Source organism: Sinocyclocheilus rhinocerous, unplaced genomic scaffold, assembly GCF_001515625.1.
Source record: "Sinocyclocheilus rhinocerous isolate Xijiao unplaced genomic scaffold, SAMN03320098_v1.1 scaffold4099, whole genome shotgun sequence".
Taxonomy (NCBI): Eukaryota; Metazoa; Chordata; class Actinopteri; order Cypriniformes; family Cyprinidae; genus Sinocyclocheilus; species Sinocyclocheilus rhinocerous.
The window spans coordinates 157,151-175,113 of record NW_015646394.1 but is presented as its reverse complement, the minus strand read 5'-3'; the positions used below and the strand labels follow the sequence as shown (position 1 = coordinate 175,113).

The 17,963-nt window shown below is 38.3% G+C and overlaps 1 protein-coding gene across 1 annotated transcript in view; it reads right to left on the bottom strand.

Moving 5' to 3' along the window:
• The window catches only part of LOC107707768 (immunoglobulin superfamily member 3-like), a 146,811-nt gene that overhangs the window by 45,990 nt on the left and 82,858 nt on the right, over positions 1-17,963 (bottom strand). The window contains exons 3-4 of the mRNA XM_016511869.1: positions 8,878-9,297; positions 670-1,056 (exon numbers count right to left, since the gene is read on the bottom strand). Coding sequence (XP_016367355.1) covers positions 670-1,056; positions 8,878-9,297 — 807 coding nt within the window. The remainder of the gene's footprint in view (positions 1-669; positions 1,057-8,877; positions 9,298-17,963) is intronic.

The following is a 17,963-nucleotide window of genomic DNA, read 5'->3' as shown; positions in this document are numbered from 1 at the left end:
CCTTTTAAAGAAATTAACATTTCTTTAAAAGAAATATTAATCTTTTGTCTGTACAGTCACTTTTGAAAAATGTAATGCATCCTTGCTGAATACAAGTATACATTTTTTTCTAAATAAAATGGGACTACAATTTAAAATAACATACACATACATTCAACTCGCTAGCTGATTTTTGATACTTGTCAGGATTTTGTTGTTCATGTAAACACCCTCAATGTGACAAATTGATGTAGTGTTCTGTCACACTACACTGCTACTTGTTAATGGTAAATTTCTACTATCTAGAAAACAGCTGAACTGCTTTCACACTACTGTTACTTTTTTCTCCTGTTTACTCAATACTTCTAACAGTGGGAGAGAGAGAGAGCACCTGGCACAAGAACTGAAAAGCATCTGAGAAAATACGGGGCGATACTAAGTGTAAACTCTGTGCTTTAGAAACCTTCAGCAGAAATAAGAACTTCAATAGCCGTTTGCCTCCACAATATTACTAAATCAATTCCTTATAAGCTAAACTAGCCCAGAATAATCCACTTAAGGTAACGAACATCTGAATTGAGGCCGAAAGGTTCATGTTTTCATTTAATAAGAGCGCTGTTGAGAGGTATCAGCTGACTACTCTAGGGGCCAGTCAGAAACAGAGGGCCGATAAAGAACCGTGATACTCACTGAGAGGGGTTACAGTGATCTGAACGTTACGGGACCGCTTGCTGCGGTCGATGAAATCTCCAGTGAGAGTCTTCTCCCGTTCTGTCACTCTGCAGATGTATTTCCCAGAGTCCTCTGGCAGTAGACGCTGCAACTTGAGCAGGTGGACGGAAGGGCTCTCTTTGCGCACAGTCAGGAGGCCGGTGGCTTCCCTCTCCATGTAGTTGGGTCCCAGTACGGGCACGGCGCTGGGCCCAATCACGGCTACGGGTGAGCTGCTGAAGACCCACGACACCGAGAAGAAGCGCTCTGGAACATTCTGAGCGTCAATGGTGCAGCGGAGCTCCAGCGGCTCACCAGTCGTGTAGGCCCGGCGCTCAGTGGTCACCTGGATACTAAAGTCCCGATCTGCGAGTGAGAGAGAGAGAGAGAGAGAGAGAGAGAAAAGATGATTTAGCCATGACAAAACGGTCCACATTGGACTAAATTCAAACCGAAACGCTCACATCAAAAGCAAACGAATCTTCATTTATAGAACTAATTTCCATATGATACGCAGTTTGTGCGCCTCATCAGAAAAGCACTTTCTTCACTTCATTTGGCTTCTTCAGAGGTGATTGCCCCTGGGCTCTAATTACTACAACACACTTCCTGAGAAACGCTCTAACTGCGTAAATACATGGCACTGACACAGAGAAAAGGAAATGTACAGGGGGGATGATGATGTGTGTTTTTACATGCAGCCATTATTTGGGTCTCGTGCTGTGCGCTGCTCTCCAAAATAACAGCACAGTAAACAGGCCTGTGCTAAAAGAGGAATTCACAGATCACAGGGAAACAAAGGCCAGTGGCTGTTTTTCCTTTCCTCCTGTGGTACTCAAGCAGCGTGATGCTCCATTAGGTCATTACTGCCCGCCTGATCGGAGCCGGTCTGTGTATTAGGACTAAATCTGCATGCTTCAGACAGATTAATTAGCAGTGGAGATGAAGGGCTGCACGTGGAAATGAATGGGGAAAAACGGAGAGAAAGGCGACAGGATACATTAGGTGAATACATATACCTCTCTGTTCTACATCAGACTGCAGTGGAAGAGAGGTCATCAAAATTTTAAATCTGTCTGCATTTGCCAGATGATTGCTGTCTGACTGATTTTTCATACCCAGCTCTGTGCTTCATAATTAGCATCAAAGGCTAATCAACACATTACATAGCAATAAACATCCAGACATCCTTTACCAGCCCTAGTACATTTTGGATTAAAAGGACGGCAAAAGAATGGGCATAAATTAGTGTTGGGTGATATACTGAATATTAACATTCAATTGTAAATTAATTTCCATTAATCATCCATTATTCCATGGTCATGACTCAAAAATACACAACCATTCAAAAGTTTTGGGCCAGTAAAATGATCAAAAGTAACAGTAAAGACATGTTTTCAACATTGACAATAATAAGAAATGATTTAGAATGTTAGAATATTAGAATGATTTCTGAAGGATCATGTGACACTGAAGACTGGAGTAATGGCTGCTAAAAATGTAGCCTTGCCATCACAGGCATAAATTACATTCACTGATCAAGGACCCACTGTACTATGTAATCAAAGCCAAAAGATTTAAGGCAGATGGTACTGCAAAAAACAAAGGAGATCAAAAACAGAAAAGACAAATGTTTCCGCTTTAAAAATGAAACGTAAATTACTCAGCAACAAAAATCCCACAGTTTGCGGTGATGTTCTAGTGTGCTCAACAGCTCAGAGAAGAAGACAGCAAAAGTATGCTGCCTATACTTCTTAATTTCTCCTTCATGCGTCCTGGAAGAGATGATTGACAGACAGGAGTACAAAAGTGCTTTGTACAAAAGACACACAAAGTACACTATGTTCACTGAACCCTAGACCTCAGGGGCTGACATCTTATTAGAATCTAATTATGAAGATGTTCTCCCTCCTTTTACAGCTTTGTTATATAGTCAAGTACAGTACAATACGACGACTGTGGACAAATCTGGCATTCATAAGAAGAGGGATACTTTCAAAGTCACATGAATAAAGATTTTAGAATGGGAAGGAAATGTCAGGATTGAGGGTTCACAGCATGAATGACGCCATTAGATTTGAATTTAGTATGCACAATAGATTTGTATGACAGCTAACCAGAGAGAGAAAGAGAGAAAGAGACAATTGTGTTGAGTGGGAGCGGTAATAACTGTGGTAGCTGGAAGGGGGCTGTGTGAACAAGCTGCTGTGTGGGATTCGCTGCCAAAAGCTTCGTCACAAAATGAGTCCATCGATCTGCTGTAGTATGTGCTTCAATGAGCCATTTGATGTCCTATTAATGCTTACTGCACAACTTCTGTTTTTCCCCACAGTTCACCAGAGCAATAAACACATTAACAGCCAGATGAGAGAAAACACACAAACGTTTACACATGTTATGAGCATGACATATGGTGTGCATTGAGCTAATGTCAACATAAATATGCAAAACAGAATAATCGCCCATGACCGAGTGCGTAATCGCGCACCTCTCTTCAGCAGCTTTGAGCTCCCCTGCTGGAAAATCCAGTTTATCGTGTTTTTTTTGGAACATGGTTACTGGTTTCTAGTTGGACCAAGTTGGTAATTGGCTGGTTGACCAGCCAGCATGTTCTAAAAACCAGCTTGAGCACCATAAACTGGTACGACCAGTTGGTTACTGGTTTGTTGCTGGTGCAAGATGGTGTACAAGATAATGACAAAGCTGTTCCAAAACTACTACTACGAGCTTAAACCAGACTTTCTAGCCAATTCAACAGAGCCAATTCAGTCAACTACAAATGAAAATACATAAACTTGCTGCAATCCCTCAAAACAGCCACCCAATCACTCCTGCACAGACATGTGCACTTTCAATTGAGCCTAACAGGCCACTGGCTAGTACACAGAGAACATTGTGAGCGTGTTGTCTAGCTGGAAGGGGACTTGGACACAGCCAGCAAGAAAAGGGGATTAAAGACAAATCTGTCTTCTCTCGTCTCAGTGTTGCTCTTGAAATGCTCTCCGGAATTTCTAATGTGAATCTCAGTCAGGTGAAGCCTGGCTTGCATACTGAAGGATCAGGCCGTAATGACTTCACCTTGACTCCCTTTAAAATCCATTAAACATTTATGTTAGAACTACCTTCTAATAAAGTTTCGAGTTTTTTAATAAACCCTTACCGTATACAATTTCTGGCATCTTTTAAAGAAAAGGAGAGAAAAAAAGGTCCATGACCTAAAGACAGCACCAAACAGGTCTATAATTAAAACTGAATCTCTGAGGAATATCTCTGTACATCCACTGCTTAAAATAACATTTAAATACATTTTTTGTTTACTTGGCCTTTATAGCCTTGTTATTTTAGAATAATAATTATTATTATCATGATTTTTGTTCACTTGGTCTTGATAGCATTGTTATTTTAGAATAGTTTAAATACTATTATAATATTCATTAATACTTTGAATTTTGCTTTTATGTTTAAGTTTTTTATTTTTCAGTTTTATGTTTTATTTCAGTTTTTCTATTTCTATTATTTCTGTTTACTGCAAGTTTCATTTCTTTTTTTGTTCAGTTTTAGTTTTAACAATTTTAGTACTTTTAGTCATTTTTGTTTGCAGCTTTATTTCAATTAACAAAAACCATTTTAATTGTTTTAGTTGACAATAACAATACTGCTTGATAGTACAGGGCTGTAACAAATTGAAAGTCATGTGTCTTTAGTAAGAGTAGTTTGTAAAAAACTGAAATACTTGACTGGAAGATGCTTACAATAAAACAGATGACTATCTCTAAAGGCTTTCAAAGGCCATTTACTGTAAATAGTCCCACATACTGAGACTTTCAAAACAGCACTTACAGACAAACATTATAAATGAGTTTATTGTAAGCAACTAAATCACTGAAATGTTTCAACTCCACTCTAAGCTCCTTTTAACATAGTGAGCTTTTTCCTGATGTCCACTTACAATCAAGTATTCTTGCACCAAAACAGAGGCTATTTAGTGTTACATGAACTTTTTTCACTCTCTCTGAAGCTGCAGGAGTTTTGCTACTGTACCTTTTAAATCTTATGATCAGTTAGACTACTAATGTAGTTCACACTTCTAAAGTGGGGTCACAATTAATATTTCTCTGTAAAAATGTTGTGAGCATAATCCAATTATTTCAATAGAAATAGAAATCCATGTGAAAATGAGCTTTGCACAGATTCTATCTATTAAAAATGACTGCATTTCACTCAAAAAGTCCCCAAAGCAGATGTAGCTCTTATTCAGTTTGATGACGCAAATATACTGTTGACCAACAGAAATAAGGCTTAAAAGTGACTTCAATATGAGTGGTGCTTCATATATTGCTACACCATTTACAATGGTGTTTTGCCAAAATTGCACTAATGTGACCGCATCTTTAATTATTAGGCGGGGCCAAATTTGTTCTATGCTGAATAAGCAGTGAGAAGTAAACATTAAAGTAAAGAAGATATTTCTGTGTCCATACAATATCAGTCAGTGGCCACCAAAACAGTTTGGTAACCAACATTCTTCCAAATATTTTCTTTTATGCTACACAGAAGAAAGCATGTTTCAGATTTACCGTATTGGCCCGAATATAAGACGACCCTGATTATAAGACGACCCTGATTATAAGACGACCCCCCCTTTTTCCAGATGTACCTTTTCGAAAAAGGCGTCCAAGAAAAAAACATCGTCTTATATTCGGGTCAATACGGTAATTTTGGGTGATTCACGAGCATTAAATGTAACTGAATCACCGAACAATTTCTCTTTTAAATGTCTACACTTTTGTGTCAATTTACTTTTCTACTAACAATCAAAGTGGCTATTTAGTGTTACATGGCCATGTATCAAGAATCACTGGTCATTGAACTGAAGGGAAGTGGATGAGTCTTCAATCTGTCTCTATGAGGAGCTTGTCTGGTCTGCATTCATCTCACCCTGATCCTACACCACTGAAGACCACAAATCATCACACTATTAGGCTCTGTCCCCATCTGCAGCCTAACTCTGTGGAGGTGCCCTTGGGAGACAGCCATCCTAAAATCACAACCTGTCCTCTTCTCGTCCAATCCGCCCACCCCCTGAGACTCTTGACTAATAACAGGGCTGAATTAACATGCCACTCGCAGCTCCCATCCTGCAGTGCGTTTGATGAGGAGGTGCGCTGTCACCTCCCATTCCCATCAAACCGCTGGGCCGATGTGCTCTGAGATTGAGTTACAGCCCTGTGTGTTCAGCCAGTCAGAGAGAGACCGCACTCACGTCTGCTGTACATGCTGTCTTATGCTCAGGATGGAGCGACGGCTCTGTAATAAATTGGAAAGTAATGGACTAAAGCCGGAGATGAGGGAGGCATTTTTCTGCCCCAGCCTCTGTTCCGTGAAATATGGCTATTCTGGAGAACGGGAGAGAGGAAAGGTTTAGATCTATGGCGTTGTGTTGAATAGTTCTCTCAACACAACTGCAGTGTGTGACAGAGCTAAATTTAAGTAAAAATCTTGGTTTATATGTTAGCTCTCAAATCAAATGTGGGGTTATTAGACATCAAGATTTGACAGTGACATCAAACATCCTTGGTACTCATTGCTAAAAGTCTGGCACAATTAACTTAAACAACAACTTAAAGGCACAATATGTAATTTTCGCCGCTAGAGGGCGCGTATTCAAAATAAACAAAGAGACAAAGGCGTAGTTTGATGATGCCGTGACTGAGTGTGGAATCATGGGAGTTGTGGTCTTCTTCCCCACAGCCGATGCAATCCGACGGGACTCGGGCAGAAATCATGTTCATGAATGAGCTAATGATTTATTAACATAGAAGAATGAAGCAGGGTAAGGCTGAAAGCCGTCGAATCGAAACGAGGCCGCTGAACGAGCGTGACACACGGCTCGAAAGCAGTGGAGCTTTTATTATGCCACAGTCGACCGCTTCCGCACCTTCCGGTCGTTCATATGTGGGGGGAAAAAAGCAGTGCTGTTTTATCATACTAGATACATTTGAAAGTACTAATTGTCCATACAATAAAAGTCAACAAAGTACAGACATACGAAAACACTAATCATCAGATACATCCACAGACAACATAAAAATATGTAGACACAAACCCGTTATTATGTTTGTTCATGTGATATACAAAAACCAGTAAGAATGTCAGTCAACAACTGAGGGTTGTGTCACCACATTTGATAAAGTCTATATATAGTCTTTAATTTGAGAGTGAATTGTGGCTTAAATTTCAATCTGTTCATCATACAAAGTGTCACTTCAGTCGCCTTGAGCCACCTTTACACCATCTCCAGCAAACATCAGACATTCATTTCTGATGGAAAGTAATACAGGAGCTTTTTAAACTTTTGTGGCTGGACCCTATTTGACCACCCGACTGATCATGAACACAAACTGACAAGTAGTACCAATATTTTTTTGCCCTACAATGTAAATCCTTAAACACAAATTCTGTAAAATGGGTAGTTATGAATAATTGTGGACAAAATAATTATTTTATAATTATTTAAGTTGATCAGCCCTAGAAAAACTACTTAGGCTTTCTTTCAAACAGCGGTAATTTATTTTGTGAGGATGCATATTTATACATTCATTATTCATTCATTTTGCTATGGTGAATAAGCAGAGGGCAACAGCTGCTTTATGACAAATTTAAAACTTACATCTGCCACTAGGGGTTGAAATGTAACAATGAATTGTTTAGATTCAGTCAGGTGGAATGGATTCATTTCTCTGGTTCTTTTGGATTTTGAAAGTTCTGGACTACATTGAATATCAAAATATCAAAATATCTACTTTTGTGTTCCACAGAAGAAAGAACATCACAGAACAGTTTGGAACAAAATGAGGGTGAGTAAATGATGACAGAACTGACATTTCTTTCTCTTTAAAAGTGTTGGTCATCAAGCAGATGTCAGCCATAATTACTCAACTGATGTGTTGGAGTTAGATGAGTCGATGCGACTGGCTTGCTGCTACCTGATGCTGAGAGACCACTGAGACCTCACTATGATGCGCTCTATGATAACCTTCATGACACTGATGGTATCAATGTGCAGAGTGGACTTGTGAGAGCCGATGCCTGCTCTGTACTCCATGACAGGGAGTTTGATGTTAAGAGGATCAGCAGCCACCGCTCAGGGACTCCGGTAATGTGCTTAATTTTAGATAGTGATCAGCTCACAGGGCATATTTAAGGATTTCTGCAGGGAAGCAGAGTCATGCATGCCCTGTTTTAGAGAGCAAGGCGACCCATGAGCATGACATGGTTGAGTCATTTGTCTAATAGGGTTGAACTAAAGTGACTAACTAAAGTGTTTGAAATAATTATCATCTTAGTCAGAACAGATATTTAATTTCATATAAACAAAAATAAAATTGGTAAGGGATAGAAGTAGAGTTTGTTCAATGTGTATTAAATGGATAGATCACCCAAAACTGAATTTGAAACTTCGGTATGATTTTTTGTTACTGTGCAACACACAAAAAAAGATATTTTGAAGAATGTTGAACCAAACCATTTTAGTGACCGTTGAATTTCATTATATGGACAAAAAACACTGTGGCATTTCTCACAACATCATCTTTCAAGGTAGAAAGTCATACAGGTTTGGAACGACAAGAGGGTGAGTAAATGATAACAGAATTTTCATTTTTGGGTGAACTCTCTCTTTACAGTTTTGGACCATGTATAATGTTCACAACCCAGTTTACATAGTTTTTTGTCCAATGGAAATGTTTTGGGAAAATATGTTTTTAATCGGCTGAGAGAATAACACTCAGGTACACAACAGTATGACTACATCAAGAATCACGAATGGAAAACATCTGGGTGTAAACTGTTCATAAAACCATTGTTATGTTAATTTTGTTATGTTAATTTACATAAGATTGAATATATGCAGTATATGCAAATATTTCCATGTTTCATGTTTCTTAGATTAATTTCCAAAGTCTTCAAATGTCTTCTTTTGGCTTCATTTACACTGCAACTGAATGTGGCTCAAATATGTGTTTTTCCACCTGTGAGAAGAAAACTTGCTTTTCTTTACCAACACCTCTTCTCTTCATTGTGTTAAATTAAATCAATCTCAGTGAATAATTAGCCATTAGGATTAAAAAAAAAAAAATTTAACCTCTGAAAGATGTTGCAATGAACCCCCAAACAACTGTAACTCACCTGTGGGCTGAACTTTGACAGATGTCTTCTCCGACTCTTTCCGGGTCATGGCGTACCAGGAGCGATCCGGGTCCTGGATCCATTCCGAGGCCTCGCAGTAGAACTCTCCCTGGTCTGTGGGCTGCAGTTTGTAGATGGTGAGACGGTAGGAAGTGGGGCTGGTCTTGTCCAGACGCAGGTCTCCTGAAGACAGACGTTGGCGGTACTGTCCACCCGGCCGTAGAACAAAGTCCCGTGACAAGGTGACCAGGTCACGTGGACCAGAACTGGGGTCATCAGAGGGTCGCAGGTACCACCCCACAGAAACGTGAGTGTGTTGGGACGTCTGGCGTGTGACCTCACAGCTCAGCTGTAGCGTGTCCCCCTCCACTTTCGAGAGAGTCTGAGCAGTGGCCATCACCGTCAGAGTGTCCGGGATCACTGTGGAGGAAACCAGGGCATGAGGTTAGTTTGAGAGTAGAGTTCATGAACAACAAAACACACCCTTAAAGGCATTCAGTCCTTGTCCCATTAACATTTAAACAGGATTCTCTCCTGTAGGGCGGCTCAATCTCAACCCTTTTATTAACTTATAGCCTCAAGAAAAAACAAAGCCTCTTTTTGTCCTCAACAACCCCTCACACTTCTTCTTCTCCCTCTGTCAGCCTCTGGGTCCTTAACCAATAAAATATGGCAGAATTTTTCGAAAAACTGAGTATGACTACAGAACAAACTGAAAGATGTACTTTGTTGGGGCCGAAACATACTCTGCACAAGTACCTCAATGCAAATGTTTCATGCTACTAGCGATGCATCAGTATTAAAATTCTGTCTGAAACCGATAACTCATGTTATGACTACTAACCAATTAATGGCTAGTATTAAAAATTTATTCTATTTTCTTTAAATAAATTAAAAATAAATGAATGAAACTAAAATCAATCATTTTTAAGAGAATTTTTAAGAGAATATTTTAAATTAATTTAGGCACCACAACATTATAATGTATAGTATGAAAAATAGATATTCGAGATTACATGTAACAGTGTTATTAAATTAGAGGTAATTTTAAAGATTAACTTTAGATGACATCAGATGTAATCTAAATGTATTAATAGGCAATATTATATTCATGCATCTCTATTAGGGTAATTTTAGTATCATTTATATTACAGTATTTATAAGTATTTTTAATTAGCTTCTGTTTAAAATTTTTTTTTTTATTTAAACAGTTTTATTTTTTTTGTGTTCATTTTATTTTTTATTTAAATTTTAGTTGTCTTTCAGTTTTAGTTGTAGTATTAATTTTGTTAAGTGCTTTTGTAATTTTTACAAGTCTAGGCTTTTTATTTTAATTAAGATATCAATATAAATAGATAGTGATAGTAATATAAATAAAGATTTTTTTTTTTATTTAGATTTCCGTTTTAGCTTTAGTATGTCAACTCCAACTTATTTATTTTATTTAGTTGCCATAATATGAATGAAATCTGTATTTTTTTCTTCATTTATTTCAGCTTTATTTCAGTTAATGAAAACTACTTTTAATAGTTAGTTTTACAAAACTGCAATAACAACACTGATCCCTACTAGCTACACACACTCACATTTCGTTCAACATTGTATTCCAAAATGTGTCAGACTGAAATGTAAGCGCACACTGTTATTCTCAGCATTTCCACGAGAGAAGCTACAGGTAAGTAACTTACAGCACATCTGGTTTAAGGCACATCTACAGTGGGGAAAAAAAGTATTTAGTCAGCCACCAATTGTGCAAGTTCTCCCACTTAAAAAGATGAGAGAGGCCTGTAATTTTTTGAAGATGATCCGATTAAAACTGTAGGAGGAGTTCGTCAAAGTACGAGGCCTGGAAATGTCAAAAACTGCACAAAAATTGTACAGTAAATTCAGAATAACGTACATCCTGTTGGGTTTTGGATTTTGTACCAAGAGACTTTTTTGTAGGTAATGGTGTGTTACGCATGTGTACCGATTTTCGTACATGTATGTAAAACGTAGCTCGAGGCGCACTCCGTTGAAATTTTACAGGTGGCGCTATCGAGCCGTTTTGCCACACCCACTTCTGAAACCCATATCAGATGTAAATTTTCGCCAGTTCTGACGCGTGTGTAAAGTTTCATGAGTTTTGGAGAATGTTTAGGCCCTCAAAAATGCGATTCACTTTGGAGAAGAAGAAGAAGAAGAAGAAGAATAATAAGAAACGGAGCAATTCCAATAGGGTCCTCACACCATCGGTGCTCGGGCCCTAATAATAAGAAACGGAGCAATTCCAATAGGGTCCTCACACCATCGGTGCTCGGGCCCTAATAAAACTAATTTAAAAATGTGCATATTTAAATACAATATAAATGTATAATAAATATATATAATATAGTATTGACTGATAACCAATATGATACAGACATATAGTGTACACAGACAAAAAGTGCCTGCCAAAAGCATAAAAGCAAACCATAATATGATCACTAATGCGATTATACGTTCAGCTACAGTAGCAATAAGAGAACACTACACTCAGCTCCATTTAACAAATTATAGCACATACTTTTCTTCAAAATCAGCAAAGAAAATGCTAAATAAAACTAAGCTTAGAACTGCAGAATGTGCAACTTGGTTCAGCATGGGTCACTTGATCACTCAAAAAAATGAACCTTTACAGAGAGCTGCATAAAAGCCTTTATAAATCAATCAGCCTGTCTCTCTCTCTCTCTCTGTGGAAAAGGCCCTGAATAAATGAAAACCTACTGAACTGAGCGAACGGACTCACACATACACTCCTTCGACATTTCTGCATTGTGAAAATGAATCCTCGTGGTTTACCTGCACAGGCATTGAGGGCATCTGCGGACGAGAGCTCAATTATTCAACTTCATGTTTGCTCACACATTATCACTCCTGAGCTAGAGCGCACGAGCCACACAAAAGGTACGCGACGCTAATGAAACAACAGCGAGCGGGGTGGGGTGGGGACACGGCTTATATAAAACTAATGAAATGGGAGATCTCTCATCTTTTTAAGTGGGAGAACTTGCACAATTGGTGGCTGACTAAATACTTTTTTGCCCCACTGTATTTAAATATAAATGTAACACTGTCTAGAGTACGCGTGTTTGTAAGAGGACACATTAAGTATGCATTTGTTTACTTGCCTTTAGCGTGTTTCTGGCCCTGGGTTTAGTCTATACAGTTCTCCTCTTTCTCTTGTGTGCAGTGCTATAGGCTCACATATGTAAACAACATGCTGCAGATGCACATGAACACATGTTTGCATGAAGCTGGGGAAGCATGAAAGGAGAGCAGACTCATGACTGCAGATAAACCAAGCACACAAATACAGCTTTCTTTTTTCATGGACAGCTTGCTATGCAAACGTGCGGCCCGAACCCACGCTCCCACACTCCAGCTCAGCAGCAGGGCATTCCAGCACATCTCTGACACCACACTACCATCCTTTAGCGCCGAGCCACCACAACATGATATTCTGCATCTCACGCTAGACGTCTCTCCGTGCAGTGCTAACATTGATTAGCACCAGTCAGATCTTCAGACTGGGAACGGCGTCTCACAGGCTGCGAAAAGAACAGCTCTGACATCACTGTGTGAGAAATGGATTTTTGTGACAAACCAAAATCCTGGAAATAAACCTGTGTGACATCTTGAAAACTGCAGCCACAATATTTATCTGAATGAGGCGCTGACAGCTGACAGTGTCTCCAATGCCTCAAGTTTCCTTTTCCAGGGCACTTAAAAAAAAAAACATTACAAATCCTAAATATAGCAAGCCTTTAGCAAAATAAAAGGCACTTTATAGTTATTTAAGCATGACTATTTGTAGATTTTGATAAAACCTTTTGCTCATCTGTAGCAGAGATGAAAATTTATTTATGACTTCCCAAAAATAAGTGTGGCCATAAAAGGTAATAGGTATAACACAAAACTATGCGCTTATGGATGGATCGTACATCACTGGCTCAGCTCCAGGCTGATCATAGGAGTGGCATGGAAATGTAATCCTGCTGGCAGTGCGTGATGAGGTGCATCTGGTGCTTTCTGCACCTTGTCACCCCTTCCATGAGTCCAGCATTGCATGTGTCCAGCACTGAAGCAGGTCCAATGTAAATGCATCCAGCCAGTGTTTGGAGTAGCATGTAATGAAATGTTCCTGGTGTACTGTGCACCTTGGTAAAATGGTTTTCCGAGTGCTTGATGCATGTACCTGGCTGAAGATTGCTTGTCAACAATCAGGTTGAAGAATATCTAATGAAGATCAAATTATTAAAGGGTTAAAGTGAAATTAACTGTCTACCTGAGATTGGAACGCATTCCTGTAGCTTAACACGCTAGCACATGGATGTTGTTAGCAATGACAAAGTTATGGGTTTAATATGCAGTTAATGCATTAATTGCTTAAACACATAATTTGTAAGTCGTATATTATAAAAAAGTAGGAATGCACATTTCTACATTTTCTACAACTAACTGTTTGATGTTATAGCCCATAACTGATAAATGGCTTAAATTCTATATTATTTTGTTTAAATGAATTAAAATTAACTAAAATTAACCATTTTAAATGCTATAGTATAAGTGAATATATGGATCACAACATCATAATGTACAGTATAAAACAGACAGTCATGTGAATTAAAGAGGTTTTTACTTGTATAAAGCTAAAAAAAAAAATCTGATTCTCACTCATGGGCTCCTTGTATAAAATTTCTATTATTAATTTGGTTTTATTGCTGGGTGTTTTATTTTACTGTATGTAATTTGTTGGGGGTGTCGTTAATTGGGGTAATAATATTGGCAATAACTCATGGCGTTGTTATCCGAGTTTGTTATCTGTGCACTTGTTCTTCTATGTAGAAAAATCCAAAAAACATTTAAGTGTTCATGAAATTTGTACATTTTTTAAAAATGAACTTCAAGTGAGTGTTAAATGACAGCAACATGTAATCTAAATAGAGAAAGTGAGCATGCACAATGATATATTTGACTAATACTGATAAATGAAAAAAAAGGTACGCGACGCTAATGAAACAACAGCGAGCGGGGTGGGGTGGGGACACGGCTTATATAAAACTAATGAAATGGGAGAAAGACTGCGTGAGGGAGAGATGAGTGACGGAGGAGGAACAGCAGATGGCAGCGATGCAAATGAAACGAGGGGTAAGAAATGAAAGAACCAGAGGAAAGACGGCACTGTTTAACAGCAGGTTACTTCAGCGCCGCTTTGAAGAAGCACAGATGTTAGACACAAAGACAGAAAGTCAGAATAAAGAAGCAAAATAGTAAAATGAGGCTGAAAGGGAGGGCTGAGAGACTGAGGTGGTGGCCCTCCGCTGGGTTTTTTAATAAGAAAGCCCACGGTGTCTCTCACACCCTGACGAACAACCACCTCACGGATCACAACGGAGGTGGCGAAACACGAGGATAAAAATAGAGGGACTTTTCCATTTGGGCATCTGATTATTCTTCCGTTCTTATGTTGTGTACATCTCGAAGAGTAGATGATGGTGTAGGAGTGTGAAAGAGAGCAACCGCTAACACAGATTCCGTTGTGGAGGAGTGTGAGTGTGTGTTGGTATGTAGGCGAGGACCTGAGGGACAATCTTCACTACTGTAGAACCACGTACACCCCCGCACTCATCGCTGGCTCCATATAACCATCATGCATTATGATGTAAGTAATGGGAAAACTCAATAAGGGTTCTTTGTCTTCGCATAAACGCATGCTAAACAAACAATAAACCCAGAGTCTCCGGAGGAAACACGATCGATACTAAAATATCAGATATCATATTCTACAGAAACGAGCTCGTTACCATAACAACTACTCAACGAGAAAACAGCTAGCTGTTTCCATGCCAACATTAAATCCTCAACTTGTAAAGGCATAAAGATATTGATGGCATCAAACTACTGGCTCTCCAAGTTAAGTCACCAAATCAGGCCTGAAGCGCAAAGCTAGTGCTAATCTAATGCTATTAGCACTCAATTCACAAGCACACCAGGGCTGACGGAGAAATAGAGGGATCTCAGTCGGTGATGATTGTTTAACACTACCGTAATTTGTTTGAGCTCAAAATTTGAGAATTACAAATATCGAACAACTCAAAAGTCATATCCTTCTGGGATAAGAAGTCAACGGATGTGAGGTATGGGAAGGTGGTATGACCAAAAATCACAATACAAACTTTTATAGATAATTCAGCCAGGTATATATTTTATAAATGTACTTTGGACTAGCTTGATGGAAAAGATAAAGCCAAAAGATAAAATTATTCATAATAAATAAATTATGAATCAGGCATCAGTGCTGCCTCACATTACATAATGCGAGTTAAAAATAAAAGACTTGAAACACTTTTACATGTGCTACTGGATGAGCCATGTTCAAAGCCGTAAAACAGCCAATATATGCAAATTTAGTTGAATTCTATATTAATGTGCAAAATTGTGCCATTGCTTGATACTTTTATTACTTGTGGAAAAACTTGAAACACTTTTAAATAAGTATAAAGAATGGCATTGGTTTTGTACATTTCATTTTTGTTTAACGTTATTAATAAAAATGTTGTTCAATTAGCATGTTTTTGTGTTTTGCTTTGGTACCGAAATTGGTACCGAGAACCGTGGATTTTCACTGGTATTGGTACCGAATACTGACATTTTGGTACCGTGACAACACTATTGGCAACCATAAATAAACTACACCTTGTCAACAATGGTGTGTGACGTTTAAGGAATTAAATCGTTCCCATTACAATCAACAAATCTGTCTTTGATTTTGCTTTTTTAAGCCTGTGAGACTACTGTTTACAAATTAAAATAAAAAAATATTAAATATAGGCTATTGTTCAAAAGTTTAAAGAAATTCATACTTTTATTCAGCAAGGACACATGAATTGATCAAATGTGACAGTAAAAAGATTTTTATTTCAAATAAATGGTGTTCTTGAACTTTCTATTCATCATATAAAATAAAATAAAATAAAAAATAAAAAATATATATATATATCCTGAAAAAATAATGCATCACGGTTTCCACAAAAATATGACATGATTTCTGAAGGACCATGTGACATTAAAGTAATGAATGCTGTTAATCTTTTAATCTTAGATATTTTGGTAGTTGATGAATTAATTTCTTTTAAAAAAGAAAAAAGAATATATGTGTTTCACCAGATGAATGGGGTAACCTTACTGCTTTGTGGCTGTACCCAAGTCAAAAAAACGTGTGCATAGATTTCTGTTCAGTGTCAGATTTTTTAAATCCCTTTGTGGAAATATTGCATTATGAGTGAAATAACAAAATTTGACACATTTCTACTTGCGTCATATATTGTCATATAGTCACTGATGTCAGGCATCTCAGATTCTGTGACCTCTATCTGGAACGGTTTAGGGCCGACATGCAGGTGTGATGCCAGGGGCACAAACTCAGAAATGAGATGCAGCCTGCAGGGCAAGATGATGATTCTAGATCCGGCTTGCACTTGGTTTGAGATCTCGGTTCAGATCATTCTTATCCCACTGGTATGTGCCATCTATTGACTTAAAAGCTATCAGATGAGCAAAATTCACTAAAATGTGCAGCTGAACCTTGTTAAATTTTATGTGAATTCCCTGACCTGAGCAGATGGCATGACTCAGGTGCCCCAAAGACTCCTTCATAATCCAGCTGCCAACTAGCAACTTAAAATAACAGCTAAAGAAGTGCTGGGGAAATTATAGCAACACTCACTTGTGAGTCTGTTAGCCTCATCACAGAACCACAACAGGGGTGATCAATTAATTAACAACATTCTCTCTCACTATTGCCTCACTTTGTCAGCAAATCAAATTGAATCTCACCAAAATAGGAGCAGACCCCCATGCAAATGTATGGACAACATAGTTTGTCAGTTCATTTCAGTGTGAATTGGAGGTGAAATGAGCTCACTAGATTATGAGTGGGGAAAGTCAGTTAGTGGGCCTTTAGTTCTCAGTTCCTTTTTACCAAGGAAAAGTGTCTGTTCTTAAAGCCCAGGGACCCCTTAATTCCCTGCGACACCTGGCTTTCCTAGGTGTGAACAAGCCGGCAGTGATGATTGCGCTCTAAGGTGAGGGGCTAAGCATAAAACCCATGCAACGCTTAACAAGTAAGCAACCTGAATAGGTACTAACTTGCATTCTCTTATCGGCAACTGCAATTCAATTTGCCATGCAGATGAGCAAAGACAAATGCTAAAGAGTGAGTGCTTATCCCTTCTGGTGCTCCAGCAAATTAACTACTCTCTGCTAACCTTGTCTCCATTACAATATCAAACACACCGCTCTGCCAAGTGAAGCCTGAAAATTAACATAATCCAGCAGTTAATGCAAATGCAAACAAGTTAAGGATTCATTTAACAATTAGAGGAGAGGAAGAAGGTTAAGTGGGGAACATCTTGCTCCTCTCAATAATGCAGCAACATCCTCAAAACATGAGATGAAGGAGAACGACACATTATGGCAAAGAGAAGCTGCTCGAATGCAGTCTATAACGGACATAAGGAAAGTCCTGTAGGGGGCATTTCACCAGGTTGGTTGGTGTGTTGTGAATTCAGAATTTATAAATTTTTACTATATTACTAGCTTTTTTTTTTTTACTTCATATATTAAATAATGTTTACAGATGAACTTAAATCCTCTAAACCTTTGTAAAATACTCCACACAACCACTGGTTTGCATGATAACTTCCTTTATTTTCCTTTATTTATCATTTACAGCATTGTTTATATAGTTTTTAATAGGCTATACATATTGCCTATATTTAAACTCGTTTAACAAACATTAGAAGAAAAATTAAACATTAAACAAACAGAAGTAATTCATGTGTAATCGACCAGTCTCTGTTATTCTGTTTCCAACGTAACAACGCTGGAGTCATGTTCCGCGGGGAACTGCTAACGGACCGCCGCCCAGCGTTTCACTCTAGCCGAAACATGCTGTGACTCCATAACCTGCCAATAAACAAACAATAAACAGCTCTGAGGACATGTTTTAACATCTAAAGTATTATATTCTGTATGTTTATGAATAAAATCGTTTATTTTATGCA